Below are 19,187 nucleotides of genomic sequence, written 5' to 3'. Positions count from 1 at the left end.
TGTTGGGTCTAGAAAATAGTTTTTTGTTTCATTTGGTATACAGTTGTCCCCAGTGTCTGCCCACACGCATATCCAATGCAGTATGTCCCTAGCAGGAGTAAGATGGTCTTTCAAATAATATTGGTGACCTGATACTTAGAATACTTTTAAAAATTCTGTTTTAATTGCTCTAAGGCAATTTCCGTCTCTTAGCTTACCAACAAACTACTGACAACATAGAAAAATTTTAATAGCAAAACATCCCAGCAACTATGGATACAACCCATTAGTACCTAGTTTAGTAAGAATTTCTCCACCACACACACACACACACACACACACACACACACACACACAGCCATGCAGATTAGTAAGAAGCTATATGTAGCTATACTTGGATTAGTAAGAGGCTGTGTGAAGCTAAAATTATAAATGGGCAGATGGAACCTTGTTAAAATTTTAAGTTAACTATAAATTTCTCACTAAAAAAAAACCAAAAAAAACTAAGTCTGGCTCTTAAATCTAACAATAAGGGCAGTCTATAGGATATTGTTTAATCAAGGCATGATTCTGAACTTATGAAGGCCAACAATATGGCTGGAATCTTGGAGGTCAAGTTTCCTACTCTATAAATAGAAGATCACATGTTTAATTTTTCCAGATAAAAGGCAACTAGTGTTGGGGTTCTTAGTGATAATGTCTTAACCAGAGGAAATGCCTCTAGAGTTAAAATCTGCTGTGAATAGGGGCTTCTGAGTCTCACCAAATACTGAGCTTTATTAATTCTGTGGGCACAGCCCCTGTGGCCATTTTTCCCGTAGTTAAAAAAAAATTTTTTTTAATGTTTATTTTTGAAGGAGAGAGAGAGCATGAGTGGGGTAAGAACAAAAAAAGAAGACACAGAATCCAAAGCAGGCTGCAGGCTGCAGGCTGCAGGCTCTGAGCTGTCAGCACAGAACCCAACGCGGGACTGAAACTCACAAACTGAGATGATGACCTGAGCCAAAGTCAGACACTTAACAGACTGAGCCACCCAGCCGCCCCCATTTTTCTTGTAGTTTTAAAAGGGTAACTCTCGGGGCGCCTGGGTGGCGCAGTCGGTTAAGCGTCCGACTTCAGCCAGGTCACGATCTCGCGGTCTGTGAGTTCGAGCCCCGCGTCAGGCTCTGGGCTGATGGCTCAGAGCCTGGAGCCTGTTTCCGATTCTGTGTCTCCCTCTCTCTCTGCCCCTCCCCCGTTCATGCTCTGTCTCTCTCTGTCGCAAAAATAAATAAACGTTGAAAAAAAAAATTTTTTTTAAATAAAAGGGTAACTCTCTCCTCCACATGTTTTCTCAATCCCTACCCAATTTAGAGACATTTCAATTTATTGAACATTTTACCTAAAAACTGCAAGTTGGGGTTTTGCAAATCAATATTTAAAATAAGCAGGTGGGTTTTAGTTGAACTATGCTACCACAGAGCATTTGTATAAATACTCATTACCAAGTATATCACTACATCACTTGTACATTTTGTTGACTTTTCCTTGGTCATGGACTCGGGGACAGAATTTGGTTATGGGTTAACTTGGTTACCATTAGGTTATGCTATGGTAACATATAAATCCTAAAACCAGTATCTTTTTTTTTTTTTTAATTTTTTTTTTAACGTTTATTTATTTTTGAGACAGAGACAGAGCATGAACGGGGGAGGGGCAGAGAGAGAGGGAGACACAGAATCGGAAGCAGGCTCCAGGCTCTGAGCTGTCAGCCCAGAGCCTGACGCGGGGCTCGAACTCACGGACCATGAGATCGTGACCTGAGCCGAAGTCGGACGCCCAACCGACTGAGCCACCCAGGCGCCCCAAAACCAGTATCTTAACACAACAAAGGTTTATTTCTGCCTCATGCAAAATCATCCTCAGGCCAGGTGATTCTCTAGGGCAGGTGTCCTGAAATGACATCTCAGTGTTTCAGGTAACTTCCACCATGTGTCACCACAATCTCAAACATGGCTTGCACACTTCCTCAGTGAGAAGGGGGAGCATAGAGAGCTCACATCCAGTGATCTTTGACTGCTTACAGCATTCACATGATCACCAAGTCTGGAAAATGCAATCTTCCTCTGTTCCAAGGAAGAGTAAAATGAAGCAGAACTCAGTTAGCTGAGGTCTGTCTCTGCCAAAATGACAAAATCTGTTGTGAAAATGATGAGGTAGGTTCTATTATTATCCCTTTTTTCAGCTGAAGAAACCAAGGCTCAGAGATGTAAGTAACTTCTCTAAGACGAGAAAGTAGTGGAGGTGTGTCTATTCAATTCCAGAGCTCCAATTTTTAACTATTTTATTAACTTTGCCTGATGTCCATGCAAAAACTGAACCATATCACTACCATGAGAGTCAAAGTAGAATGATAAACCATTATAGTAAATACACCAGGCTGACTACATGTAAAAAGTTATTTTAAGAGACTGTTATATTTGCAGTTACAAATTACCTCCATTAGCTCCTCCATCAGCCTGAAATAAGGTTGTGCCCCATCTCCCATCTTTTTAACAAGTAACTTAATGATATAGAAGACACATCTTGAGGGGTGCCTGGACAGATCAGTCAGTAGAGCAAGGGACTGTTGATCTCTGGGTCATGAATTCGAGCCCCACATTGGGTGTAGAGATGACTAAAAATAAACAAACCTAAAAAAAAGATGGAGCTACACTGTATTCTGCTAAGCAAAATCAGTCAGAGAAAGACAAATACCATGTGATGTCACTTATATGTGGACTTTAAGAAACAAAACACATGAACATATGGGGGTGGGGAGAAAGGGGGAGAAAAAAGAGAGAGGGAAACAAGCCATAAGAGACTTTTAAAGATAGAGAACAAACTGAGAGTTGATAGAGAGGTAGATGTGGGATGGGCTAGATGGGGGTTGGGCATTAAGGAGGGCACTTGCTATGAGCACTGGGTGTTGTATCTAATGGGTCAATCACTGAATTCTACTCCTGAAACCAATACTGCACTGTATGTTAACTAACTGAAATTTAAATAAAAATTTGAAAGGGGGGGAAGGTTACATCTTGAAAGATGTATCTTTCAAGATAGAAAATTTATCTTTTGCACAAGATACATGCTATTGCTATAGATAACAGAAAAGTATTCTCTGAAAACTGGATACATTTTATTACCTTAAACTAGAAATGGCTTGAGTAGACAACTGGAATGCTAGTTAATTATTATCAAAAAGGTATACTTCAAACTCACACAATGTTATATGTCAATTATATCTCAATAAAGCTGGAGAAAACATTTTGACCAGAAAAGATTATACTAAACTATGACTAAACTTAAATTGTTTCTGGTAGTTATTCCTCAATTTGTAACTGCAAATATAACAATCTCTTAAAATAAGCTGCTACATGTAGTGAGCTTGTACTTACTACAATGGTTTATCAGGAAAAGTACAGGAATAAGGAACACTGCTCCAAACGACAAGCATTGCTCAAAGTTTCAAAGGAAACTGTGGCTGTGGATACTTGTTCAGCCTACCACATTTAGCAAGAAGCCCTCATAATATTCCATGGGTTGCACAAATAGAATACTTAGCCCATCACAAATCAGCCTCTACTTTCCATTTTTGTTTTGCTTCTACTTCAAAGCTCAACTATTCCTCTTAAAAATGCGCTCTCAACTGAATCTACAACACAAAATAGCCGCACTCTGATACTTCTTAGGTAGTATAATTTTAGACTTATTGCTAACTATTAATATTAAAATTTGAGTTGAGGGGTGCCTGTGTGGCTCAGTTGGTTGAGAAACTGACTCTTGATTTAGGCTCAGATAGTGATCGCAGGGTCATGGGATCGAGCCCTGTGTCAGGTGTTGGGCTAAGAGTGAAGCCTGCTTGGGTTCTATCTCTTGCCCTCTATCTCTCTCCCCCATGCTCTCTCTCACTCTCTAAAATAAAAAAAATTAATAAAATAAAATTTTTTTTAACTGAAAAAAATAAAACTTGAGTTGAGGGGTGCCTAGCTGGCTCTAGCTGCAACTCTTGATCTCAGAATTGTGAGCTCAAGCCCAATGATGGGTGTAGAGATTACTTAATTAAAAACAAAACCAACCAAACAAACAAAACCTTGAGTTGAGAGGGGCACCTGGCTGGTTCAGTCCAAAGAGTTTTGTGCAACTCTTGATCTTGGGGTCATGAGTTCGAGCCCCACAAAGGGTATAAAGATTACTTAAACTTTCGGGGCGCCTGGGTGGCTCAGCCGGTTAAGCGGCCGACTTCGGCTCAGGTCACGATCTCGCGGTATGTGAGTTCGAGCCCTGCGTCGGGCTCTGTGCTGACTGCTCAGAGCCTGGAGCCTGTTTCAGATTCTGTGTCTCCCTCTCTCTCTGACCCTCCCCCGTTCATGCTCTGTCTCTCTCTGTCTCAAAAATAAATAAATGTTAAAAAAAAAATTTTTTTTAAAAAGATTACTTAAACTTTTATAAAATATTGAGTTGAAAAATACAGTATTTAAAGAGAAGTGCTCAAAGTACATACAGGTCACCCACTCCTCCAGATATTATAAATCTAGCCCTGGTTAAGTCAGAGTCACAGATACCCCAGTACCTAGATGACACCATACTGATCCCTAAGAACTACTTTTACTGAATTATAGGTTAGAATGATAGCAACAGTCCACATTGAAGACTGGTAAGGTAAAATAAAGTCCCCAAGAAACCAAGTCTACAAAGACAACTTCTAGGAAACTGTCATTACCACATCCAAGAATATTTGTACTTGTGAGTAACAAGTTTATCTTATGTAATCTCTGTAACCTAATGTCAATGACTAGAGAGTTCAGTCAGAACCAAATTGACAGCCTGTCCACAGGCACGTTTCAGATTACCATGCTATATTTTCCCTGACACCATTTTAAATCCATCCCAAGTTTACTTTTCATTTTTCTTTTGCTTCCACTTTTAACGTCTTACTGTTTTGTAATAATCTACATGTATAAACGACTTAAAATCCTTTTTAGAACAAAGCAGAACATTGAAATGAATAGATCAAGAGAGTTTCCTGGGGCCCTTTTAGATTCTTTACAGAATCCAGATTCATATAATACCATGGATAGAATTGTACATATTTGATCATTAAAGTGGGGATGAACTAAAGCCAAGTGCTTTTATCCCTAAGAATTTAATAACTTAGACTTTATCTTGGACAGCTGGCCAGAGGTAGGCAGATTTTTTTATGAAGAAGTCTACTATTATGTGGTTAAAATGATATTTCTAAGAGGTATGTATAGAAGGCACATGATTATAAAAAATTGTCATTAAAGATGCAAACAGTCAGTACCTGGTATACATTTCCTTTCTGATGCAAAAAAAAAAAAAATCTTTTTGAAGACAAATCTAACTTCATGATTAAAACATGAGGAACAAGGGACTAGTTGTCTTTTTTATTTGTAAACTACCAAAGCAAGCTCCTATTTCTTTATGGAGGAAAAAGGTAAAAGGTAAGGAAAGGAAAATATTGACCAAGGATATGGCATTCCAAAGACTTGAAAAGGGCCTAGAAAAAAAAAAAAAATAGAGAAAATCTTTTCCTTGGGATAGATACTGGTAAACCTAAAGGAGCTAGGGAGCTGAAATTATCTAGGGGCTTACTAATAGGTATTGGGCTACAAGAAGTATCTTTCCAAAAAAAAAAATTAAATATTTTGAGAACATAGTTTCTGCTACCATGTTAAATTATTAGAGACAGCGAGACTCATACATTTAGAGAGGTAGTTAAAGAATTGCTTTTCTGGGCTCACTCTCACTGGTGATGAGCCATGCTTCTGCTCAGTGAAAGTCCTGCAGCTCAAGATCCAAATAAAGTTAACCACTATACCGAATGGAGTGTCCTGAAAATTGAAGGAAAAGTGGAAAGCTGGGTGTATCAAGAGAGAGAGCCTTGAACTACAGAACGGAAGAGAAATTCAGACAACTGAGTAGGTGGGCATATCTTTTCCCCTCAGCCCTACTAAAATCCAATATTGTTATGGTTCCCATTATCTGCAGAAGAGGAACCAATACAGAATACCTTAAGAGATCAATATAACTAGGAGGAAGAACACAAGCTTTTCCTAAGTAGCCTGCAATAAGAGCAGGGTTTAAAAAAGGCTTTCCATAATAGGAATGAAAGGCCTTCTTAAAACCAGACAACCCAAGAGACAATGTAGATCAGAGTTTCTCAAACTCAGCACTACTGACCATTGAAACCAGATAATTCTTTGTCATGGGGGGCTGCCCTGCAGATTGTAGGATGTTTAGCAGCATCCCTAGCCTCTGCATGCTAGATGGCAATAGCTCCCTCACCAGTAATGACAACCAAAAAATGCTGGTAGACATTGCCAAATATCAGGAGCAAAATCATCCCTGTTGGGCACCACTGCTATGGATGAGACAAGTAATAAAGAGCTGCCAAGGATAACTCACTCTCTGGGTAACTAGCACTCCCAAACCATTTCACTTCTCGAGACAGGATACAGAAGGAACAGCAGGACTAGTAGGAAAAATGACAAGTTCAAATTTTAGATATGTCAAAATATGAGATACCAAGGGGAGATGTCCATAAGGCAGTTGGATATATGGGAATGGAATCAAGAAAAGAGGTCTCGGCTAGAGAAATAGACCAGAAAAGCATGAGCTACATTAATACCTCTGAGAAAGACTTTTGCAAATCTGTAGCCAAAATAAAATGCTCTTAAGAGATGATGATTATTACCCTACCCAAGCTCTACCTAGTGCCTAATTAAACAAGAAGCCCTTGATGGATTTAGTCTACTGGAGGGTAATGCACTCATGAACAATTTTTACCTTCATCTGGACAAACTTACCATATGTTAAAGTCTTCAGAGTAAACTCTCACATATCTTCACTAATTGATACACTGCAATAATTTTCCCATTTGGCATATGCTCCCTCATTTGACTTTTGTTCCCAAATCCATTGTCCCATATTCTATCTATTTTAAATAGACACTTGTTCTCTACTGCTTCAGATACATAATTAGTAAAAGATGCAATTCTCAACATTAAGAATTAAATGCAAGTGAGTTTTCCAAAATTATCATTAAAGAAATTCTGTATGAAAACACTCAGACTCCAAACAGATTACTTTTTTCTTCAACAGAAAACTCTCTAAGAGTTTGAATACACCTCAGTTCAAGAGCATATTTTCCTGAATGTCTGTTTTTGATTGAGAAAATCTACTTAAATGTAATTTTCCAAGAAATTACAAAGACACATTTCTACATATGCATTAAGTTCACTTGTTAAAAACCTATTCAACATGTTTTATGAAGAGCTACATTTCATGCAAAAATAGCAGAGAAGAAAAAATTTTCCTAGCTTTAGACATATAATCTGGTTAACAAAATATAGTTAAAGTAAACTAAATCTGAATTACAATTATTATGTTTAGTTTAAGCTGGCTTCCTTGCGTAAGATCTTCTACTTCATGCTTTAATTTTTTTTTTTTAATGTTTGTTTATTTTTGACAGAGACAGAGACAGAGACAGAGACAGAATGCAAGTGGGCTAGGGGCAGAGAGCGAGGGAGACACAGAATCCGAAGCAGGCTCCAGGCTCCGAGCTATCAGCACAGAGCCCAATGTGGGGCTCATACTCCCCCCTGAGCCGAAGTTCGGACGCTCAACCTACTGAGCCACCAAGGCACCCCTTCTACTTCATGCTTTTTAACTAGCCTTAAAAAATGTTTAATAAGTGAAAGTAAGTTGAGAATTTGTTTTAAAACAGTCATTTAAATTATCAATCAGGGGTACCTGGGTGGCTTAATAGGTTGAGCCTGTGACTTTAGCTCAGGTCAAGATCTCACAGTTCATGGGTGTGAGCCTTATATTGGGCTTTCTGCTGTCAGGGCACAGCCCACTTCAGATCATTTGTCCCTGTTTCTCTCTGCCCTTCCCCTGCTTGAACTCTCTCTCTCTCTCTCTGAAAAATAAATATTTTTTAAAAAGGATTAAAAAATAATAATAAAGTATCAATCAATTCACAGAATTTTCACCCAGCTCACCTTGATAGTTATATTGTGCCAACACACTGGCATGCATTAAGTAAGAGGTATAAAAAAAAGGGTGGTAATAACAAATACACAGTTAGCATTTTTCTGCCCACAAACTAAATATTCACTAACAACATTTTTAGGGCTCACTTTTGTTTACATAGAAATAAAAGGACACCATTAAATAAAAATATCAATAAACACCTGCTTTTCTTTATATGCTCCTTAGGCTAAACTTATCAAATCAGATAAGATATTCATTGAAGAAAATTACTATGATCCACCACCACACCACCACCACAGCCCCATCCTTTCCCCACATAAAGAAAATGCAAACAATGCCCAATTTAATGACTCTGATCACTTATAATTATAAGATAGCTAAAGAGAAGAGAAAGTAGTGAAATGTGTCTAAAATCGAACTTTCTTACCAATATGCTGCTGCAGAGCCCGAGACGAGTTTGAGGCACGAGTGGAGATCATCTTTTCAACAGCTGGAGGAAGTGTCCTCCAATTAGTAAACTCCAAAGTGAAGATAAGGATGTCATCACTGACTGAGTCAATCCTGTATTAGCAAGATGTTAACATACCATCAGACACAAAATATGCCAAGGGTTCATCCTGAAAACAAACACCACTTAGTTATTCTTGCAACCTTTCATTATAGCAGGAAGAGCAAAAACTGGGGCACAGAAAACATTCATGTAACTAGAGGTAAGTTCAATGGATATGAATAATCATTTACAGGTTCCTACAAGAAAATGAATGGACTGTGTGTGTCCTTGTCCACTAGATGACAAGAGAATTTCTACTTCTGTAGAGGACAGGAATTCTCCTTCCCATTCCTCAGCAGCAGGGGTAAGAAAAAGAGAGGCACCAGTATCATCAGTGGATTTGTCAATTATCTCTTCCCACTGGAATCTCTTGCTATAAACACCTCAAGTGGTCATCCTTATAGACACACAACTTAACAGTCCTAAAAGGATAAAGCCCAAAATACCCAAGGCTCTCACTCAACTGAGTATATGGGAGAGATGACTTGTTTCTGTCGAATTCCCAGGGACGGGCAATTGTTACCCCGTAGGAACCTTCCACACTGTATAGTCAGTTCTAAAAGATATACTAAAACAACTTTTGTCCTTAAGGACTGAAAAGTGTTCAAGAGAAACAAGTTCTCCCTCTAGTATTTCAAAATAATACTGAATTTTCTACCAACCCAGCCAAAAGAGACTTCCCCAGATTTTATAAGCACTTGAATCCTACTGGACAGAGCACTGTTCTAAGAAAAGTTCTGGTTTCTTTTCTTTTTTTTTTTTTTTTAATTTTTTTTTAACGTTTATTTATTTTTGAGACAGAGAGAGACAGAGCATGAACACGGGAGGGGCAGAGAGAGAGGGAGACACAGAATCTGAAACAGGCTCCAGGCTCTGAGCAGTCAGCACAGAGCCCGACGCGGGGCTCGAACTCACGGACCGTGAGATCATGACCTGAGCCGAAGTCAGACGCTTAACCGACCAAGCCACCCAGGCGCCCCGAAAAGTTCTGGTTTCTAATACCACCTCTACTACTTACAAACATATTGCCTGAATTCTTCAAGCCCTAGACCACAGTCTCAAAAATGCAAATAATACTTAACTTATTTCAGGAGAATATTTGAGAAAATAATATGAAACAATACAGTAAACATACTTTGAAAAGTATAAAATGTTGCACAAATATTTGATATTACTAAAACTGGATTGAAATTTTCAATATTGCATTTTTGTAGGGCTTAAAACATTGTACACATGAAATTTAGTCACATCTTAAAAAAAATTTTTTTAATATTTATTTATTTTTGAGAGACAGAGAGAGACAGAGAATGAGCAGGGGAGGAACAGAGAAAGAGGGAGACACAGAATCCAAAGCAGGCTCCAGACTCTGAGCCATCAGCACAGAGCCTGACGCGGCGCTCGAACCCACGAACCATGAGATCATGACCTGAGCTGAAGTCAGTTGCCTAACCAACTGAGCCACCCAGGCACCCCGAAATTTAGTCACATCTTAAAGAGAACTCCAAATTCTAACAAGATTACCCATCTTGTTACAAGATTACCCATTACTCAATTAAATACTCCCCTGCAATATTGCATTGTTGGAAGGAAAATAAAATGATTAGGGCTTCTGGTATTTACTTCAGAAATTACTTTCAAGGTTGCTTTTTTAAAGATGTTACTGAGCAAGGACTAAAAAGGGGGAAAAAATAGAAGGAAAGGAAAGAAACTGAATAATACTCTCAACTTGTCATCTCAAAGACAACTTATATTTTGTAATTCAGAGTCAAAGTGTCCTTGAAATGAAGGACTAGAGAGTATGAAAATCATTTCTCCAATTCTTAATTCTCCAATATGCAAGCATACATAAGAAAGAAGTGTAGCACAAAATGCTTTGGGAAAACATTGTATGTCTTAGGAAGCTCTCAGTAAAATCACAACTTATCAAGAAATACTGAGAATACATTAAATGGTACAATATACTCAAAGGCAAGCAATCTCCTTAACATTCTAGTACCCCACAACAAAGGTTACTTAATTCTGGCTCCTTATTTCTTTTTTAATGATTTCATTTTTCTGCTTAAGTGTGCTTTAAGTCTCACTGTGACCAAACACAAAGTCATTTTTATGCAGTTATCTAAACACACACACGAGAAATAAATCTGTTTATACAGCTTTAGTTAATATAATGGTGAGTTGATTCTACCAATGCTGATAATGCCACTAAAAATGTATTGTTAGTGTACTACATTGACCATTACATTGTACAAAGCAGTTGTACAATCATAAACGAGTGACAGTTAATCAACTAAATGCACAGATGACATTTACTTCCTATTATTCACCCATTACATTTGGGCAAGGGTAGGGAGGGGACCTAGTCTTGCATTCAAAGTTGAAAAAATATTTCAACTCTGTAGATTATATTGTGACAGGCAATTATTCAGTGAGATACATTTTTAAAACTGTTTAAGGCAAGCAATACTAGGAAAGACATTTATAATTTACATGACAAAGATTAAGCAACAGACTTACATGTGATATAAATAAGATACAACCAAAATCCACTTTAACAACATACTGGAATTTTTATGGGAGAATTTTTCTTGAAACAGCTCTTTGAATGTAAATTTGATCAAAGAAAGCAAAACATTTATCATATTCAGCATAAACAGTAGCTTTATCCATTCAATAAAAGATCAGTGAACAAAAATTTGACCATGTTAAGCATTTTCATTGCTAAAGTGAAATTTTCCATTGTATTTTTCTAATGAATATAAAGTGACTGAAGTTACTCCTTTGGAGTAAAATATATACAACTGGCATTCTCCCTCCAGACAGTTGAAAGTTTTACAATTTACTTCAAAATAATTTGTAGTGTACTGTTTCTCAACTCTTTTCTAGCCCAACACATTCAATATATATAGCACACAGAGAGATATCAACAAATACAACAGAAAAATTCTTACATGGCCTATTCACATGGGGAGGGGGAGGGTCCTGTATCCAGACTGGGGATGGAAGAGTGTATTTTACAAATCCTTCTGGGAGAATTAACTTAAGTAATTCCCTCTCCCAGCCCTCTAGGAAGTAGGCTGAGGAAGAAAGGGAAAGAGGCAACATTTAATTTTTCCCCCTATAGGTACTTGCTAATTTATGAGTAAGAAGGAGCAAGAAAAGCTGGCATATATATATCCCCTAGGTTATGCAAGGGATTAAGGAACTTGAAATTCAGTGATGTAACTACAGTATCCATATGGACACACAGGGCAAAGGGAGGATAGCACAATGGTTAGAAAGACAAACTTGAGCCACACTACAGGACAGCCACATTACAGGATAAACTCTACTACTAGTAAATTACTAGCTGTGTCAGCTTGAGCAAGCATGCTAAACACTCTTGGCCTCAATTTGCTTCTCTGAAAAATAAGGATAATAGTATCTACTGTATTTTATATTAAATGAATTAATACAGTAAAGAACTTAAAATAGTCCTTACTTGTGTCAGGCCATATTCTAAGTGTTGGTTAAAGAAAGAAACTAGAAACCAGAAGGGAGTATGAAGGCTAAAAGTAACAGACAAGTACTACAGAGTCAGTACCTTCAGAGGAAGAACACAAACAATACTGCTGAGAAGAGGGCGGGTGCCCTAAGGACACTGTCAGGGCTGTCCACAGGTGCCCCACGTGCTGGACTGAATTTATAGCAGCAGTTGGGGAGTGAATCCTAGAATAGTGGGGGGCAACTGCGGCTAGCTGTCAGGAGCCTGACACAACCACAAAATTCACTAAGCTAATAGTTAAGAACACTTAAATAACTTTGTTAATAGCTAGATACAGCATTCCTTAGCAAGTGTTTCTATTTTAGTGGTTTGTGTGTCTGCACATGTGCACATACACGCACACACACACACACACGCACACACACATATAAAGGAGATTTAACACAAATATGCATATATGAATAACTTTTAAAAACCACTGATTTCTCGGGGCGCCTGGGTGGCGCAGTCGGTTAAGCGTCCGACTTCAGCCAGGTCACGATCTCGCGGTCCGTGAGTTCGAGCCCCGCGTCAGGCTCTGGGCTGATGGCTCAGAGCCTGGAGCCTGTTTCCAATTCTGTGTCTCCCTCTCTCTGCCCCTCCCCCGTTCATGCTCTGTCTCTCTCTGTCCCAAAAATAAATAAACGTTGAAAAAAAATTAAAAAAAAAAAAAATCAGTGATTTCTCAGGGCACCTGGGTGCCTCGGTCGATTGACTATCCTACTCTTGATTTCCACTGAGGTCATGATCTCAGGGTCGGGGGATCAAGCCCTGCATCAGGCTCCATGCTGAGCATGGAGCCTACTTAAGATTCTCTCTTTCTCTGCCTCTCTCCCCCGCTTGCACACTCTCTCTCTAAAATAAAAAATAAATAAATAAGAATTTTAAAAAATCAGTGATTTCTCAATGAATTGTCAATAATCTTTATATTTCATTCAATTATTTAAAAACTACAATGGATTTTTGTGAAGTTGTATTGAAAAGGTATAGAGAGAATTCCAACAATGAGTATCTGACAGACAACTGGATATTAATCAGTTGCTGGGAAAAGGAGTAAATACAACCAGGCACTCAACTTGTTGTAAGCTATAAACAAAAAGTAAACTGGGAATCGGAATGTGTACCTGAACTTTGCCTTTACTTCTATGTTCCTCAAACAACCTCCCAGAAAGCACTTTTTCCTTACAAACCTCATTATGTAAAACACTTGGTATCAAAAGGGATGACAGGCCGAAGCATAAAACCTCTACTTAGTAAAAATTCCTGAATTCTATATATTGACAGATGTCATAAAAAGGTGAGACAGTGAGATCTGCCAGATAGAGACCTGTTCACCACATGCAGATAGAGAAGTCACCGAGTGAAAGACAGGAGTCTCCAGAAATGCAAACAATGTACAAGTAGGGAACACTACTGTTCCCTGCATGAACTCCAAAGAAGACCTGTTTTCCAAAGAAAAACCCCAATTTAGTAAGATATCAAAGCGACTTTCTGCTGCAATGCAAAATTTAGTATTTGTCTAAACACTATTTTAGTGAATGATGACTTTCAAGGCACAAAAATGAGGACATTGAGATGTTTCATTGGAATTTTATACAACACCCATGTCCTCTATTTTTCTGGAGACTTATTCTATTTTCTCATTTGACTTGAATTACAGGCCAACAGAGTTATTCCATTGCTACAATCACCTTCTCAGCTCCACCTAGATACAAACAACTTTTGTAAAAGCTAAAGGCTGGAAGAAACAGTTTTCTCTTCTCATCCAAGAAAAACCCTGAGTCAACTTTCATATATTATCAGCTACTGCAGAAATCAGTATTTACATTAAAGGAGATGAAGTTCAAATACACAAGATGCTACAGGACAAGAATATTCCCTCTGGTAGATGAAAGGATAACAGAAATCTCCAAAGCAAATCTCCAGAAATCTCCAATTTTGTCACAGGCATAAGAGCATGAGAGATGGCCTAAGTAGAAGAAATAGCCCCCGTCCAAAGAATTCATTGGCATTCATCCATTTCTAATCCCTTCCACCTCTTACCTTTTCCAGGACTCTTACATTCAATCTATTAGTAGCCCCCCAACTCCTTCACCCCAACCTAGCCATCACACCAAAACACACGCAAACATTCATTCTCTCTCTCTCTCTCTCTCTCTCGCCTCCCAAATGGGAATCTTAAGAAATTGGGAGAAACTGAAGGTAGTATATTCATTCTAAAAGGAAAAGCTTTTTTCCAAAGCTTCACTATGGTAGGACTTCTTACCATGAACTGCAGAGTAGATTCAGTGGGTCAAAGCCAGCAAGCAGGAGAGATGGCAGCCATTCCTTATATGTTGTCTGTGCTTTAATTGCATGACTTATAAATTCAGAAATATGGTTCCATGGTGCCAATGGACAACCTTTCTTCAAAAAGTAGCGAAATACTAAAAATTTCTCATACTTCAGGCAGTATGCCAAATGAAGTTCATTAAGCTGGGCTCCATATTTCAAAAGTATATTCACAATTCCAAAAAACTCACAGCTCCAGCAGAAAGAAAGAAAGAAAGAAAGAAAGAAAGAAAGAAAGAAAGAAAGAAAAGAAAAAAGAAGACAAGTTAGATTTTCATATGAAAAAAATTCTTGCAAATAGTTAATAGTCTAAGAGCTCTCTTCCTGTTGTTGTAGGCTCTTGTTCCCAAGTAAAGTTAGGCAGTCACTGGGGGAGGCAGAGAGCTTCTCCTGCCTCTGTTGGGTTTTTATTACTTTTAACTCAAAATAATCTTAATGCCAAAGTGATACATTTTGGGGGGCTCTCATCTGTAGTCCCTTCACATATCTAGTGAACTGGGACTAGAGAACTAGGGGAAAGGGAGTATTCTACTTTTTAATTTACACTCTCCTGCATGGTTTTTAATTTTCAGCTATGAACAGGCAGTGTCCTTAGAATTATAAAAATTCATCTTAAGTAGATAATTTAAAAGTTACCATTGACAAACAGAAAACTCTTCTCAAATTGTGATGTTTTTGTACGATTAAGTATCTACAACAAAATATTTGCTAAGTCAAGTTCATAAACAATGTCATCAGTCCCTAAAGACAGAAAACTCATTCTAGGAATTTCCAATATACCATTTCCTTTAGCAATAGCCTTAGTCAATTTCCCTTTTACTTTTAAATTAATAATGGTAAAAACAAGGACAGCTTTTTTACGAACAAAAATTTAACTTAGTTTTATATTTTTAAATTAATCTTCTCTATCAAGTACTTCTACAGAATAAAAGTGTATCATTTTAGGAGCACTGGAGTGGCTCAGTTGGTTGAACATCCAACTTCAGCTCAGGTCATGATCTGACAGTTCAGCAGTTTGAGCCCTGCAATGGGGACAGGAGAGACCCTGTGAGACAGAGCCTACTTCAGATCCTCTGTCCCCCTCTCTTTCTGTACCTTCCCTGCTCAGGTTCTCTCTCTTTCAAAAATAAGCAAATTTTTAAAAATATATATATCTGGGGCGCCTGGGTGGCTCAGTCGGTTAAGCGGCTGACTTCGGCTCAGGTCATGATCTCGTGGTCCGTGAGTTCCAGTCCCGCTTCGGGCTCTGTGCTGACAGCTCAGAGCCTGGAGCCTGTTTCAGATTCTGTGTCTCCCTCTCTCTGACCCTCTCCCGTTCATGCTCTGTCTCTGTCTCAAAAATAAATAAACGTTAAAAAATATATATATATATATCATTTTATACCTATTAAATTGTTTTTTTTAATGTATCATCCAAGACTGATAAATTGTGGTAAAACTGAATGAAAATAAGTGTAATCCTTTTCCAAGAGAGCTAATTGGCAAGATGTATCAAAACAGGTATCACAGCAAGTTATAGGGGCACAAACTCTGGAGCCAGCCTGTTCAGCTACTTAGTAGCTATGGGATTCTGAACAAATTGCATAAACTTTCTGGCACACAACACTAGCACCGTACGTGTATCGGTAAAATAAAATTTTATGTAAAGTAAAACAGCATAGTGTGCCTGGCTGGCTCAGTAGGTAGAGCATGAAACTCTTGAAATCTCAGGGTCATGAGTTCAAGCCCCACGCTGGGTGTGGAGCCAAGTTAAATAATAAAGAAACAAAAAACCAAATAGAATAGAATAGAATAAATACATATCTTAGGAATTTATCCAAGACAAAATAAAAAAGAAATTACATCCTATTGGCAAAATACGTTAATGACAGTATTATCTACAACAGACTTATTTTTTCTATAATGGACTTTTAAAAGAAAATTACCTAAATGTTTAACGAGGAGCAAATAAGTACAAAATATGATATGGTTATCATAAAACTGCAATCATGGTGGTTTTGAGACCACATTTTAAAAACTGTTTATGGGGCGCCAGGGTGGCGCAGTCGGTTGGGCGTCCAACTTCAGCCAGGTCACGATCTCGCGGTCCGTGAGTTCGAGCCCCGCGTCGGGCTCTGGGCTGACAGCTCAGAGCCTGGAGCCTGTTTCGGATTCTGTGTCTCCCTCTCTCTCTGCCCCTCCCCCATTCATGCTCTGTCTCTCTCTGTCCCAAAAATAAATAAATGTTGAAAAAAAAAATTAAAAAAAATAAAAAATAAATAAAAAATAAAAAAAAATAAAAACTATTTATGTTGGGGCACCTGGATGGCTCAGTCAGTTAAGCGTTCAACTTCAGCTCAGGTCATGATCTTGTGGTTCATGGGTTCGCCCTGCATTGGGTTCTGGGCTGATAGCTCAGAGCCTGGAGCCTGCTTCAGGTTCTGTCTCTCCCTGTCTCTCTATCCCTCCCCTGCTCTCTTTCTCTCTCAAAAATAAATAAAAAACATTAAAAAAATTTTAAATTGTTTATGCTATAATTGTAACAAAACTTAGTAAACATGTATGTTCATTATGTATACAACTGTGAAAGAAAATATGTAATAAAATTATTCTCCCTTTGAAATTGGCATTAATCCTATTTTAAACTATAATTAAATAATATTTCATTAATCACAGTATCATAGAACCTGAGTAAATAAGAGGCATAAAAATTATTGATAAAACAAGTATAAAATGTTTAAACCACTGTTATATGAAACTAACTCCTTCTAAGGACTTAATGTCTAGAACTTGAAATGAGGTTTTAAAAGCAGTTAAAAAAACAAATACATAAGTAAAATGTCACCTAACCCCTGCATATTTTCATAAATCTATGCTGTTTAATCTCCAATTTGTGCTTGTCTTTAGTTAAAACCTGAAATGGCATTTGCTTTACTTTTAGTTATATACACAGCAATTAGAAAAGACAAATTAATAATTCCAAAATTTCTTTATAAAAATTAAAAACTTTTTTGCCTGTCTACCATCTTGCTATTTGTTCCTGATGAGAAGTCCATCGTTCATATCATTGTTCTTGAAAACAGTCCTGTATGTATGTATTTTTTGCTCTGGTTCTTTTCAGATACAGGAAACCTGACAGATTTGTCGCCAACAGTCTTGCACTACAAGAAATGCTAAAGGATATACTTCTGACTGACGGTTTTAAACAGTTATCACCAATTTATTTCAACCACCTCGACCTCGTTTGACTAGGCTCTCGTTATTTTGCCTGCAGTTATTACTTGCTGATTCCACTATACATATGGACTGTTGAACAAGTTCCAATATATGCAGGTAAAGTGTGAGAAACTGCCTCACTACAAATGGGATGTATAATTCTCCAGAAGCCTGGCAATTTTCGAGGCATGAGTGTTGCCATGTGCAATTCAGGGACTGGTTGAACTCTTCCCTCAAAAGCTTTGAAACCATCAATAGCCTAACCACAGATACTTTAGCTCTTAATGATTTAGCTCTTAAAGAAACATACTTTTGCTACAGAATACAAAGGTAAATGAAAGCCCTAAATGCAAGCTATTAGATTAAGTGCTACAGATGGCTTCTCTAGCCATTTTCTGTTTAGAAAAAAAACCTACAAAACAATTAGTGGCTTTCCTATTAAAATTTCAATATAGCACCTAGACATGTGGCTCCTGCTAAGAAAATTTGAGAAACAAGGCCAAAAGAGAAACCATCCATCTCTAAAATGTGGCAGGAACATTTGCACACACAATTCCTTATAATAACAAATTTTAGTGAGTATTTATTCAGTACCAGCCACTGTGCTAAATGTGCTATGTGGAAGATTTGCCCTAATCCTCACAATAACCCTAAGAAGTTAAGTTCTATTATTATCTGTAGTCTAGATACAAAACTGAAGCTTAGACACAGAGCTAGTAACTAGTAGAATTGGCATAATACCACACCAAAATCTAACCGGTGAATATGGCATGGCAAATACATGAAATATGTCTCCTCCAACTATTATGAAAACTGAACACTTAATGAAATAGTTAAATGAAATTGGGGAATATTTTAAGCCCAGACCTGTTTCCCAAAGTATATTCCATGGACCACTAAATCCTGGAAATGATCTATATGACAAAGGCTCCATATTGAAAATATTTGAGAAACTCTATATACTCTATGATGCGGAAATATTGGAGTTCAGAGCTGACAGACAAGAAAGAATTCTTGCGGCGTTTTGGTGCAATTAAAGGTGGCTTTTATTATAGCATGGGGATAGTACCAGCAGGCAGAAGAAGATGTCTCAAGAATTCTTTCTTGGCCATTGGCTCTGAACCCCAATGTTTCCAATGGCTCCCACAGTAGAGCCAGGAAAGAAAGAACTATAGGATGAACTTATTTTTTTAAAGTATGCTAGAAAATAAATACATAAAAGTATGCTAGTTACATTTTTTTTTTAACGTTTATTTATTTTTGAGACAGAGAGAGAGAGAGAGAGAGAGAGAGCATGAACAGGGGAGGGTCAGAGAAAGAGGGAGACACAGAATCTAAAACAGGCTCCAGGCTCTGAGCTGTCAGCACAGAGCCCGACGCGGGGCTCGAACCCACGGACCGCGAGATCATGACCTGAGCCGAAGTTGGACGCTTAACCGACTGAGCCACCCAGGCGCCCCTACATTTTCAAAGTAAACACCAAAAATGTCTTCTTCAACCTCCAGATACATTTCAGAAGAAATATCTTTAAAATTAAAGAAATAGGTCTGTTAAGTGAGAAAATCACAGGCCCCA

The 19,187-nt window shown here is 38.0% G+C and overlaps 1 protein-coding gene across 7 annotated transcripts in view; it reads right to left on the bottom strand.

Annotated features, from left to right (window-relative positions):
* The window catches only part of ASB3 (ankyrin repeat and SOCS box containing 3), a 117,387-nt gene that overhangs the window by 10,645 nt on the left and 87,555 nt on the right, over nt 1-19,187 (bottom strand). For 4 of the 7 annotated variants that reach the window (XM_040453745.1, XM_040453741.1, XM_040453742.1 and 1 more), the window contains 2 exons: nt 14,353-14,613; nt 8,444-8,577 (listed from right to left, as the gene is read on the bottom strand). In XM_040453745.1, the coding sequence (XP_040309679.1) occupies nt 8,444-8,577; nt 14,353-14,613 (395 nt within the window). The remainder of the gene's footprint in view (nt 1-8,443; nt 8,578-14,352; nt 14,614-19,187) is intronic. The other 3 variants (XM_040453746.1, XM_040453740.1, XM_040453747.1) reach the window with 2 other exon arrangements.

Source organism: Herpailurus yagouaroundi, unplaced genomic scaffold (genome assembly GCF_014898765.1).
Source record: "Herpailurus yagouaroundi ecotype Mexico unplaced genomic scaffold, PumYag 210, whole genome shotgun sequence".
Taxonomy (NCBI): domain Eukaryota; kingdom Metazoa; phylum Chordata; class Mammalia; order Carnivora; family Felidae; genus Herpailurus; species Herpailurus yagouaroundi.
Note: the sequence above shows the minus strand (reverse complement) of the source record. Positions and strands in the feature narration are given on the sequence as shown.